Genomic DNA, 13,133 nt, shown 5'->3' on the forward strand with positions numbered 1-13,133 from the left:
AACAAAGAAAACAAAGTTGATAGGTGCTGTGTAGTTTTCTAGCAGCTCGACAAGGTTTTAAATAAACAGACAGAAGCCACAGTTGAGGAGATATGTTGGCTGTGTTTACTCACAGCTTCTCCTCTGTCTCCCTGTTTGCCGGTGGGTCCAACTGGGCCGTTAGCACCGGGAGCACCTGGGGCACCGGGAGCACCAGCGGATCCGGTGTCACCGCGATCACCCTGAGGCACAGAGGACATGGTTGCAAGAGAAGTCAGATGTGTGAATAAAATGTCTTAGTGATGGATTTTAAATTTTCAACAATTAACAAGGGAACTGGGTATATATTTGTGTTTTTCACCTTGACTCCAGTAGCACCATCTCTTCCAGGAGGACCATCAGATCCGGGGTTTCCCTGTCAGATGGCAGCACAATACAAAACGGTTAACAGCCTGCGCCTCCCACCAGGCCAGATGTCCTGTTGAATGCTGATCCGCCGCATAACAAACACGCCGCAACAAGGCACATTAAAATCGCAGCACAAAACACAATGCTAATGTAAACGTGACGGAAAATTGGCCTCTGCTCCTATCCAACGTGGGTTCCTGGGCAACAATCCCGTCGTTTCAGTGAGCGTTTTTTTTTTATAACGGCTGGCAACTGCCGGTCACACTGACTTTCATTCTTTTGTGTGATCCAATTAAACCTCTTTAGCCGAAAATTAATCGCCCAAATCTGCTCTTTACTTTGAGCAAATGCTTGTGGACTTACGCCGGTCCTCACAACGACACCGCATTTCCACACAGACGCACCTCTCTGCCAGGCTCTCCTGCAGGTCCGGTGAGACCGGGTGGTCCGACAGGCCCGGGGGGTCCACGGTCTCCGCTGCCGCCAGGACCTCCCTGCTTTCCAGGCTCTCCCTGATGAAGGAAATACATGTCTGTTATTTAACTGGATTCACCCCCAAGTGTCATAGTGCTCTGATACTTCACAGAAAAACCTCTGTCTGACCTCCAAGTGGATCAGTTTCAAGTTTGACGCAGCCTCATTATGCAATGTTTTGTTAAATTAGGTGATTGTTACCAACTTAATTAACTAAATGGTAATAAATATTTTTCTCATGTGTCAAAATGTGACCTGCAAAGCACGTTCGCTGCCGGTCGGCCAAGTCCTCAAACCAGAGTTGCACAATAAGGTTTGGGTCAAAGCTTTCCAGCTCATTATTAAAGAGAGTCGAAGCTGCACACTTAATCCAAACAGAAATGTACTTTACTGCATATTACTCATGAAAGGAAAAGTCAACTGAATTGCAAATTAACAATGAGGAATGATTTCTGGCTCTTTCGACTGGAGATAACAGAGCATCTTATATTATACGGCTGAGCAAACCGCTGAACATTTTTGTTTCAACCTCTGTGATTATCAGTAAAATAAATAAATAATGAAATCAAAGATCTGTGCAATAAAAATCCACGAGTCTAATCAGATTTTTTTTTAAATATTAGCCCTCAGTCTATCTTGCGCGGCAAATGTCTTTTCCTTTAAACGGCGAATCTACCTGTCATCACACTGTATGGCAATAACTCGAACAACAGTTGGCTCCTATTCTTCAGCGTTTTAAAATGGAATTTGCTTGAATCTGAATAGCAGCCGGCTATTGAGAGTCCCAAAGCGAGGAAGGTCACACGAACTGCGACTTATATCGAAACATCTTGTGCTAGTGGCTGTTGTTTGAAGGACGAAGAACCATGAAACATGAATAGCGAATCATTTCTAACCGGCTCACAGTCAGACTGTTTGCAGTTTGTTCGTGCATGGGTTTTGATAGAACGGGAGTGGAACTTACAGAAGGTCCAGGCAGACCAGGGAATCCTCTCTCGCCGCGCTGTCCCGGCAGACCCACAATACCGCGCTGGCCACCCAAACCCTGAGGCCCTGAAGGACCAGGAGGACCCTGACAGGAGAGAAGACACACTTATTTCATGCTTTGAGTGGCGTTTCATTCAATTACCACGTTTAATTTCATTGTTTTTATCCGTTCTGGATTTTTTTTTTTTTTTCCTGTAATAACCGCAATAGCCATTCAAACTCAATGAAGACACCTGAAAATGGAAAGAAACAAATAAGTATGTCAGGGTTTTCCGCGGTGTTTCCCCTCAAATGTTCCTTTGGCCCGACCTCGCCTTTATCTCCCTGTTGGGTGGCAGCACCGGCAGGAGATTAGCGCGCAACAATCAGGCCTCCTGACATTTACACATCCAAATCGTCGTCGCAGCTGATTGGCCCAACCGTGTTCAACCCCGACATCCTGGCGCTGAAGGAATGATGTGACATTTCGGGGTGGGGGGGTGGGGGGGTATGGGGTGCGGGGGAGTGGGGAAAGAAAAAAGCGCTTATCTGCTTCGCCGCGGACGCGCACCAGATAAGGAAAATCAGCCGCGCTCGCCGGCCGAGGTGTGTCGAAAGCGAAGCTACAATCAGCCGCTGATTAGCACGGCGGAATAGAAAAAAAAAAGAAAGCGCGAGACTCAAAGGCTGCAGTTGCGGGAGTCTGTCGCTTCGGGTGAGCCGGCCCGGAACGACCATCGATCTCTCCATCACCTCATGAGTACACCTCATCAACCGCAGTCTCTCCCCCTGCCTGGAACGCCAGGCCGACTCCAGCTGGCAGGTGACAGCTCCGACGCGCCGGGCGGCTGACTGACACACTGATGTGTCGATACGCCGTCCCCCCGGACCTTAATGTACACAATCTACAGTCGGCGGCTGCGGCGGGAGTTGACACGGAGGTCATCGTTCTAGTTTGCAGTTCTCTGTGACGTTTTGTCGCATTGGCGGGAGCCGATTCTTGTGTTTGCGGCGCGTAGCTGCGCAAGGTAAAAGCCCAGGGGCCCTGTTATTAGCCTGTCATTGTGCTGCTGCTGCCCCGCGCTGTCATGTGTCGAGGTCCGCTATTACAGCCAGTGATGGACACCGACAGCCCGCTGTATTAATGGATAGTGTTGCTCTGCAGCTGTCCATTACTGATAAAATTGGCTCTGGGGGCCAACAGAGCTGAAAAGTCAACATTTATGTTGTTGAGGTGGGGGAGGGTAGCATAAAAAACCCCGATTTGAATGATTTTCCTTGCAGAGATAAGAGGCGGCAATGCTATTTTTTTTTCTTTTTTTTTTTAAGTGTGAGGAAGAAGTGTGACAAAAGCTGTGGCGTTAGCAGGGCGCCGCAAGGTCAGTAAGTTTCACGGGTTTCAAGTGCAAAATCACAGCCGCGCTGCAGGTGAGGAAGAACCTACAGGGGGACCGTCCTCTCCAGCGTCTCCCTTCTCTCCCGAAGGTCCGGCGGCACCACGGAGGCCAGCGTCACCCTGTCGGCCAGGCGGTCCACCGTCTCCCCTCACGCCCTTGGGTCCGTCTTTACCAGGAGGGCCGGCAGGACCAGCAGCTCCAGGGTTACCCTGAAGACATGATGTGACAGTTCATTAGAGTGAATTCCACAAGGTGGGGATTTTGGTCTTCGCAGTTTAAAGGAGGTGAATGCACTTTTGTTCTCTTTTTTTTTTTTTTGAACAGCACATCTCATATGAAAAGTGCAGAATTGTTTGTCACAATGTGCCGTGCTTCACCGCTAAAATGCATTCAACACCGACTCCAGCAGACGCGGGGTGTCAGACGCACTCAGAGCGTGTGTGTGTGTGAAAAGAATGAGGTCGCTGCAAGAGCAAATTAAAAAAAAAAAAAAAAAAAGAAGCACGCTTGACAGAGAGTCGGGAGGCTTTTCAAAAACAGGGCTGCATCTGCGCGGCGCCACTTTGCTGTGAAGGCAAAACCCATCAAAGCCACTTTTCACACCACGTGACTAAAACACGCGGCTGGATCTCGGCGAGGTGGAGTAAATGGGTTGAGGGGAGTCGTTCCGAACTCACATTGGGACCCGGAGGTCCGACCCGACCAGCAGCACCGGGGAAACCAGTTGCGCCCTGAAAGATAAAGATAGCGGTTTTGTAAGAGCGAAAAGCATTGTGTACGACGGTACAACGGTCATTGTGTAACTTGTGTCACTTACAGGAGGTCCCTGAGCACCACGGGCACCTTTAGGTCCAGAAACACCTGTTGGACCCTGAAACAGACGCAGTGTTTTATTCGTTTTTGAATTCTTTTTGAGCTGGCATCTTTTTAAGCTAGCTAGACTCAAATACAACTCACGTACGTAGGACACTCTCAATCACTAAATCATCCAAAGGCAAAATAAATAAATAAAATTAAACTAATCAGTATCAATTAAAAAGAAAAACATGTCTAAAGACACCCACTGCAGGTCCAGGGGCACCAGAGGGTCCTTGGGGTCCAGGGGCTCCAGCATCGCCCTTCTGTCCAGATTCTCCCTGCTCTCCCTTGATTCCAGGCTGGCCATCAGCACCCTGCAGGACGGAGAGGGGAGGCAGCAGGTTTGTAGACAACTGATTTGTTCAACATCTCGGTTCTGTTCAGTATTCTGTATCTGGGTGTGTGTATCTGAAATGCCAGCAGCTACTGACAGACACGTGTCGGTGACCCGCGTTCAATCCAATTCACAAACAAACATGTACGTATGTATACGTACACGCCCAGATAATATTTCCAATATTTGAGTTGTTAAATGGTTAAACATGCAAAAGCTTGTGCATCCATTCAGCTGCATTGTATCTGAGATTCAGACCGTTTCCATGGCAATTTAAGCTCATTTGGATTTAGGTTAAGGTTATGAGCGACCTAGCGGATGGTTACAGTTCGGGAACAGAAAGGGACTCAGACACACTGTGATGTTAATCACGCTGATGTAAAAATCAATAATTAATCACCAGCCAACCAAGAGAAGAATGCATGATGAATTATGGGGCACCTCAAAAAAAAAAAAAAACATACTAAATTCTTTTCGAGACATGCATCTTATCGTAATCACTCATTTAATATCCAAGTGAAGTCCTCAATGGAAACTTAATTGATTAATAACGTGACACATTTTGATTTTCAGCGCATTCATTCAAGGGAAATGGGAGCCATGCTGGGCAAAAATAGACTGATTAAAAATATATATTAATATAACATTAAACGTTAATGTGGGAACATTTGGATTTACACCGAAATCAATGATTGATGGCCAGCTTGGGAGCTCCAAAGGGCGAAAATTTCAATTTGTGTCATGAAAGACCTTTACGTAGCGGCGCGCAGAGTTTGCTCACAGCGATTGACGGGTTCTGTTCCAGCGGCTAAAACACTGTGACAGCTTCCTATTTCTGCGGCTGCAACTTTAGGCTTCGGGGTAAACGGCGTGCCGACCGACTCGAGGTCTCCGGCAGCCGAGAGCTCGGCAGCGTTACTGTTACTCACAGGGGGTCCAGCGAAGCCGGCGGGTCCGGGAGGTCCAGTCTCACCCCTGTCACCCTGAAGAAAAGAGGAAAGGGGACAATAAACTCTTTTGGTTCAGCCTGACAGGAAAAAAAAAAAAAAAAAAACTTCCGATAACAAAAACGAAAAGCGTGTACGCAGGCGGTTTTTAATCTGCGCCATCGTCTGTAATGCGGAAAAAAAAAAAAAAATCTGATTCTGCTTCAGTTCGGTTCAGTTCACGACGGCTGTGTATGCCGCCGCATCACAACAGAGTTATCTCACGGCACTGCGCACCTTGAACGCTCCTATAGGCAATTTTTCAAACTGAGAGCCGAGGCAAGAAAAAGAAAAAAAAAACCCCGACTTTGTCTGGTATTTTCTCTCACTGGAAGTTACATCTCAGGAAAGAAACAACGTCGGCTCAGCTGCAGAAGCGATTTTTTTTCGTAAAAATGGAAAGCGGTGATGAAGTGATGGAGCGTTCAACTCACGGGAGTACCGCGGGTACCGGCAGCTCCAGTAGGACCAGCAGGACCTGATTCACCCTGGGAAGAGAACAGAGGAGAGCGTCAGCAGGTGCAGTAGGGAATAGTACATTTGATAGCAAAACTCCACAAAAAAGAGCTATCAGGATTTTAAATAAAGTTATTGTGAACCAACTACTTGTCTTATTATTGTATTATGGATGGAACAGAATAGGCAGAAATAAGCCTTGGGCTTTGGTTACACATGATGATATTTTATGCTAACCTTTCCTTTTTATTTCTGCTTTGTTCTAACCAAAATAAAGTCCTTTATTCATTCATAATGAATCACATCAGTGTTTTCACTGACTCATGTGGTTACAGCACCGACCTTCTCGCCGTTGGGACCAGATGGACCAGGAGGACCAAGGGGACCAGTGAGACCCTGAGACAGACAAAAAAAAAACATGTTGAACATTTACTGAGATGTTGCTAACCTTGGCGGTATAGGAATCCTTTTCCTTCAGCAGCAGCGAGAGTGAAAGAGAAAATAAAATGAGAGCCACTCACTCTGCCACCATCTTTACCGGGGGCGCCCTCAGGTCCTTTCTCTCCAATGTCACCCTGCGACAATTGAAAAGGTGGAAAAACCAATCAAATGACAGGACGCCGGTCTTAGCGTTGGAGGTGAGACAATCATCGGTCAACACTGACTCTGTCTCCCTTGGGTCCAGGAATGCCAGCGCCTCCTCTTTCTCCAGGCATTCCCTGCAGGCCGGGGGGTCCTTGTGCTCCAGCGCCACCAGCAGGCCCGATGGCTCCCTGTTTGCAAGAGCGGATCAATGAGCACGGCGGCTGAAGGTGCGAGGCGGCAGGTCGCGACGTGACAGGGCATTAAGCCCAGCCTCGTACTTCACCGCCACTGAGAAGTAAGGCAAGCTGGGTCTGTCGCGCACTGAGTTTAACCGGGAGGGACAGACTCATCTCTGGCTAATCATCTCTGCGCAGGCTGGAGACACATTTGGAGAAAAAAAACAAACAAACAAAAAAAAAAACAGGTTTCTTGCTCTGCCTGGTGTACACTGTGTGCAACACTGGAGGACTTGTTGAAATGCCGTCGCTAAATAATGATACAGTGAAGTAATTTCGTCAAAATAACAACTTTGCATCAGTTATGATGGACTAATTGTTGCATTCATTCATGTATTCATCGTCGCGGGGCCCCACAGTAAATCCTTCATTCCAGCTGTTGTCCAGCACTTAAACGATGTTCCTGACTGGGAATCTATACAAGCATTTTTTGTCTTTGTGCTATTAAACAGCCATGATTTATTCAATTTATAGATCATAAATAAATAAACTGCATCTTCATAGACACTTACATTCCACGCTGCTTTTCTATTGCACACTATGCTGGCCTTGTGCTGAACGCTTTCGATTGCTTTTATTGCCTTGGCCTTACTTGCACTGTCTTGTCTGTCTTGTGTTTGTGTGGTCGAGACACCCGAGTTTCCCTACAGGGGATCAATCAGGGACTCAATGACTCATTGATTTTGATCGATCCATTGATTGATTTTCTACACCAGCTTCCTCTCAGAGGTCAAACTCTGGTTGGCAATACAAAAATCACTACCAGGGCTGCTGGCCCACCTGTATTATACAGCACATGTATCACTAATACTACATGTCCCAGAATGCTCTAGTATTTTGGCGCTTCAATCAGGAGAGAATGTTCGTTGAGGGATATTATTATCACATCATTGGTTTATTATTGTTATTTGTTTTATATGAAATTGAATATTAGCCCGTGGAAAAAGGGGTACTGTTGAAATTTAATCCAGGCATGTTCATATTTTATTTATTTCAATTTGAAATGTCATTTCGAATGTGTGTACTATGAAGTTCTTTTTTTATTGTGTAGTATCAAGTTTGCTTTTTCTATTTTCAGTGTTGAAGCACAACTTGTTTGGGTCCATGTAAAAAGGTTCACTGCTGTATCTGTTCCATCAATAACTAGTTTATTAATAACAGGTTTTGTAAATGTTGGCCCCACTATGTGTTTGAGTTTGACATCCCTACACTACTACAGAATGAGGAGGGTGCTGGAGCTTGTCCCAACTGACTTGGGGCAACACCTGGAGAGAACCCACGCAGACACAGTTCGAACATGCAAACTGCCAAATGAATTGTTTGCATACGGTAGCTTATAAATGAAAGCTTCGTCCTTTATCTTCCAAATCTTGCTCCATTGTTAAAACCGCATTTAAAAAAGGCCCCATTTCATATCCTCCATGTTTTCACTGATGCTTTATTGGTCGTGAATCCAGATGCGAGGTGGGATGAGTGGGCGGAAATGAACATCTGGCCACGGGTGAGTGTCACTAGTTTGCAGGAGAAGCGTTACTGACCGCATGTCCGGGAGACTGCAGCGTCTTATGCTAGCAACCTAATGTTCTGTTTGTGCCTGCGAACATTAGCTTCCCATCTCAGAAGAAGAGATAAGATCTCCTCCCTTATCTGGGGAGGCATGTTGTTGTGAGCCAACCCTCTGCGCAGGGAATTCTGCCCAGCATGCGGTCTTTGAAGTGAAAACGGCAAAGGTTGGGTTTCATCAGCGCTGCGTCGCAATGCGACGTCGCCGCCGTTCTGCGGACGCTGTTCCGAGAGAATCCCGTCCTTGAATCCTTGAAACTGGCTTAAGAGCTCAACCCTTCCCCACTTTCTTATTTTTTTATTTATTTATTATTTTTTTTGCCCGTCCGTACCCGTCACACGCGTGTCAGGTCTTAAATCCTCATCCTCTCTCTTTGCCCACTGCCGTCTGACCCCGGGGCAAAGAAAACCTATAAAGTGGGATTAACATCTGGCCAGATAAGGGGCCGAAATTGAAGCGGCGCTGAGCTCTTCCTGAGTTTGTTGTCTGCTGATAAGCAGGAGGCTATCTGTGGCGCAGAGCGAGCCACCGTGGCCACTGGAGTGGAGAGAGAGAGAAAACACTGCGGCTCTTAGAGGCACTTCCCCTCTTTGCCGTCAAATAACGTTGTCCAAAATGTATCTTTGCATCTGTACATTTACATCTATTAATTGCGAGCTGAACAAAGACTTTGACCAGGGTTGTTTCATGTGGAGCTTGTTCACCTTTGTCATGTCTCTCTCACCTCGGGACCACTGGAAGAAAAATGCTCTACTTTTGACCAACCCAGAATTTATTATTGTATTAAAATAAATGAATAAAATACATTTATTTTTTAAATAAAATAAATTCAGAAATTTAGATTTAAATAATGATTAAATTCAAAATAAATTCTAGTTGTAATAAAGTGGTTTTCAGTGGGTGGGAAAATTTTGAATGTCACTCAATGTCATTTTTTTTTCTCATTTGTTCCCACTTCCTGTTGACAGGAGCCACTTGATAAACTAATGAGAAGGTGACCAGGATGTTGCCGCTATCAACATTTTCGACCCGACTCGCACACCTAGTGGGATTATTAATTATCGCGCACTCATGTTAGCGACTCGCCACTGCCACCGGCGATAAGCAAGACATGGGAAAACGTTGCGCCAGCATATTTGCAACCACTGTGTGTGTGTGTGTGTGTGTCCGCCTGCGGGCGATAACAATTCATAATCCATCATCTCAGATGAGATGGTTGCCTCACCTTGGGTCCGTCGGTTCCGGGAGTTCCTGGCAGGCCTCTGGGTCCCTGCAGGCCCTGGGGGCCGGCCGCTCCTCTCTCTCCGGGGAATCCGCGCTCCCCCTGAACACGGACGACGGAGGCAATCAGCATCACGTCTGACAAGCCCGTTCAATCCCAAAAACAATCGGTACTGTCAGCTTACTCTGGGTCCCGTGACACCGGCGGCTCCGGCCTCTCCGGGAACGCCCTGAGAGGCAGAGAGAGACGCAAGTTGAAAATAGAGCATCGCTCCTGGCCGCAGGAGGAGTCAAAAAACATCGCTGAAATCTTGGAACAACTACCCTAGTTTTGTATAAGTTAAAAAGATATATATGATCTTAAAATAACAGCAGATTCCCTCAGGACTTCAGCGCAGAACAGCACGGCATTTTTCACACAAAGTGATTTCCTCACCTGGTCACCGGGCTTGCCTCCCTCTCCAGGGGGGCCTGGAGGTCCAGGCAGACCCTGAGTACCGGGGAGATGATCAAGGACGAAGGAGGGGGGGAAAAAAAATGAATTAATGCAGAGTAACACGAAGAATCACTCAGAAATTGCAACCCGCGCTCGGCTAAGTGAAGGTGATGAATTGAGCGGATGGTGCTCTGATATCGCGATATCATTGAGCTGATTGGAGACGGAGATGAACCCACCTGGAAGCCGGAGGGGCCAGGCTGTCCTTGCTCTCCTCTCTCTCCCGCCAGGCCCTGAACACAATCACTTCAAATTAGCATTGACGTGCGGATCGACATCAGCCGTGCATTCACAGACACGTCAGACATGTGGAAGCAGTTGGAAGCGGATGCAGGTTCCGGACAGCACCTGATGGTTTTATCGTGTGGTATTGAACTGATTTGAATTGTGTTTGTCTGTCTAAAAATTACAGAAGACAAACATGAAAATATTGAGGTAAAAATCAGGGTTTAACCCAATTGGCAACATTTAAAAACAAACAAAAGAATAAAACAAGATCCCTCAGTGTTGTTCAGCAGTTGAACAGTGGATGCTTGCACATGACTTCCGTATTTAAATTACACGAGGGATTTTTTTTTTTTTGGAGGGATTTTCACCAAGATCAGGCTGTTGAATGAGGATAGTGAATAGAAATGGGTGAGACCACATTAATGTCAACGCTTAGCTGGAGTGCGATGCGTGAAATGAGGGTACGTACAGCAGGGCCAGGGGGTCCGGCAGGGCCGGTCTCTCCATCCTTGCCAGGGAGACCCTGGGTTGGTCAGGGGAAGGGGAGGAGAGTTAAAAATAGCAAAACAGTGGAGGCAAAGTAAAAGGACTTCCTCGATAGAGTTCAGGAAGCCGTAACTGAACCGCAGCATGAAAAATTGATGCCCTGTGAATCTGAATGGCTGGAGAGTACAAGACGACCGGGACGGAGCAGTTGAGCCGAATTAATGAATCATTTTTGATAATATCATAATAATAAATCCATCGCACAGAACAGATAGCGGCATTCTGAGAAAACACACTTTCCTCCTGCTGAATTATTCAAACAGATTTCACTCACGATATACACACATTTTGTATATTACACATATTTATCCAGGCTGGCTGGTTTCAGCAGCTGCTTTAGAAACATTAATGGAGCAATAACTCACTCTGAGGCCAGGAGCACCGCCTAGACCCTTCTCGCCAGACTTGCCAGGCTCACCCTGAACACAAGAGACACAAAACACAGCAGTCAGTCACTGGACTGTGGCTGATTTGTCCGCCACTGCATCCATTTTGGGACAAGAGATTGGGTGCATGAGATGGGTGGTTTCAAAAGGCCGTTCAATTATTCAGAAGTGGCTCACAATTTGTTGAGCATAGGTTTTTTTTCTTTCTTTAGCTGTTTTTGCAGATATTTCAAGAAAGAAACAACAGAAGCAACAGAAAGGGTTGTGTAGAAACAATGACCTGCAGAAATCAATGGAAGGTAAAGTATGATGACCCCCTTACTCACACGTTGCATTGTAGACAACAAGCCCGTATATCTCATGTTAGCGGATGTGACTAACGTGACTCAGGAAAGGTGCTACGACTCACAGTGGCTCCCTTGGGTCCGGGGAATCCCATGACACCGGGCTGACCACGAGCTCCCTGTGGTCCTGGGGGTCCTGGACGACCATCCTCACCCGGAGCTCCCTGTTCCAAAGAGAGACAAACAGTTCAGCCCTTTGGTACTAAGTGGGTTTCGTATGAACTACCAAAATATGTCAAAATGAGGCAAATTATTGCTCCTCCAATCAGGGGTGAACTTCCAGACAAGGAAGCAAAGAAATAATCAATGAATGAAATCTTGGCACTGTATCAGGAGAGAACAAAAAAATGGAACCAACACAAAAAAGCCCCCCCCCAAAAAAGAGTAGAAAGCAAACAACAACAACAATAATAATAATAATAATAATAATAATAATAATAATAATAATAATAATAATAATAATAATAATTCAATGAGGAATCAATATTTTTCCAGGCACATCTCAACAGGGGTGAGAAACACTGAAAAACCCATTTGCGATCCAGAAATCTGACCAATGTGTTTTAACTAAAATGTGTGCTTATTATTTCTATTTGGTGTGATGGGTAGAAACAGAATTGCGGTGCATAATGGTCATCGGGGGGGGAGAAACCTCCCTCAATTTGATTTGATGAAAGCATTTATGCGTCACGCTGCGGTAAGAGCACCATTTAGTCAAATGATACGTCCCATACTGCTCATTCAATATCAAAACACACAAACAATGGAAATATCGTCATGCTGAGATAATGTGAAGGTTGATAATAGATACAAAGAGATGCACGTCATCGCCGAACTTACGGAAGGTCCAACTTTTCCTTGAGGCCCGGCATCACCGGGGCGTCCAGTCAGGCCCTGTGGAGGAGAGCGACAGGCAAACCAGTCATCACATGACACTGTGTGGACACACGTGCAGCAGGCCGACCCCTGGATCTACACCTCTGGATGAGTACCGCCTGCATCAAGCAGTGGCTCAAGCAACTGGAGCCCAAAACGATGCTGAAGTCATATTAACTCTCATATTCTTTTGTTCAGACAATATAGGAAATGTAGCAAAGACGTTTCACCTGCTTTTGACATCTTTCCTACATTTTCTATATTGTCTGAACAAAAGACTCTAAGAGTTAATCAACGAAGACAGTGTGAACGCTTTCAGTCTGACGCTCAAGTCATTTGGGACCTGGACAGATGTCTTATCCCCAGTTAAAAATACATTTCAAAAATAAACTTGTGATCAAATGAGGATAAAATTGACCAGCTCAGACTAAATAAATAAATAAATGAATAATCTTTAATCAATGGTGTCATTTTGATTCCTTTACTTTCATATTGGTAGAAACCTTAGCCCCATATTAGTAGAATTACTCGTGGCACCTTTGCTATATTGCACATTAAGCTATAATATTAAACTAGACGCTGATATGGCTGTGGATCACTGTTCAGTGCAAGTGCTATGGACACTGTTAGAGGCCTTGGACGGTGGAGGACTGTGTAAAAAAATGATTCTGAATTCTGACAAAACAAATCTTAATACATCCAAACGCAAAGAAACAAACCACCCAACACCGTCTTGCGTCTCATGATGTGACTGAACCTGTATTTTCTGGGCAGTATAGTCAGATTTATATTC

At 45.8% G+C, this 13,133-nt stretch overlaps 1 protein-coding gene across 2 annotated transcripts in view; it reads right to left on the reverse strand.

Moving 5' to 3' along the window:
* col2a1b (collagen, type II, alpha 1b) overlaps window positions 1-13,133 on the reverse strand; it is a 39,456-nt gene that overhangs the window by 5,224 nt on the left and 21,099 nt on the right. For both annotated transcript variants that reach the window (XM_076025305.1, XM_076025304.1), the window contains 21 exons: window positions 12,305-12,358; window positions 11,530-11,628; window positions 11,100-11,153; window positions 10,658-10,711; window positions 10,140-10,193; window positions 9,901-9,954; window positions 9,650-9,694; window positions 9,469-9,567; window positions 6,524-6,631; window positions 6,380-6,433; window positions 6,201-6,254; window positions 5,837-5,890; window positions 5,346-5,399; window positions 4,289-4,396; window positions 4,042-4,095; window positions 3,902-3,955; window positions 3,272-3,433; window positions 1,826-1,933; window positions 792-899; window positions 341-394; window positions 114-221 (listed from right to left, as the gene is read on the reverse strand). In XM_076025305.1, the coding sequence (XP_075881420.1) occupies window positions 114-221; window positions 341-394; window positions 792-899; window positions 1,826-1,933; window positions 3,272-3,433; window positions 3,902-3,955; window positions 4,042-4,095; window positions 4,289-4,396; window positions 5,346-5,399; window positions 5,837-5,890; window positions 6,201-6,254; window positions 6,380-6,433; window positions 6,524-6,631; window positions 9,469-9,567; window positions 9,650-9,694; window positions 9,901-9,954; window positions 10,140-10,193; window positions 10,658-10,711; window positions 11,100-11,153; window positions 11,530-11,628; window positions 12,305-12,358 (1,593 nt within the window). The remainder of the gene's footprint in view (window positions 1-113; window positions 222-340; window positions 395-791; window positions 900-1,825; window positions 1,934-3,271; window positions 3,434-3,901; window positions 3,956-4,041; window positions 4,096-4,288; window positions 4,397-5,345; window positions 5,400-5,836; window positions 5,891-6,200; window positions 6,255-6,379; window positions 6,434-6,523; window positions 6,632-9,468; window positions 9,568-9,649; window positions 9,695-9,900; window positions 9,955-10,139; window positions 10,194-10,657; window positions 10,712-11,099; window positions 11,154-11,529; window positions 11,629-12,304; window positions 12,359-13,133) is intronic.

The sequence above is a fragment of the Nelusetta ayraudi genome, unplaced genomic scaffold, assembly GCF_046127955.1.
Source record: "Nelusetta ayraudi isolate G7.1 ecotype Tasmania unplaced genomic scaffold, CSIRO-AGI_Nayr_v1 ptg000017l, whole genome shotgun sequence".
Lineage (NCBI taxonomy): Eukaryota > Metazoa > Chordata > Actinopteri > Tetraodontiformes > Monacanthidae > Nelusetta > Nelusetta ayraudi.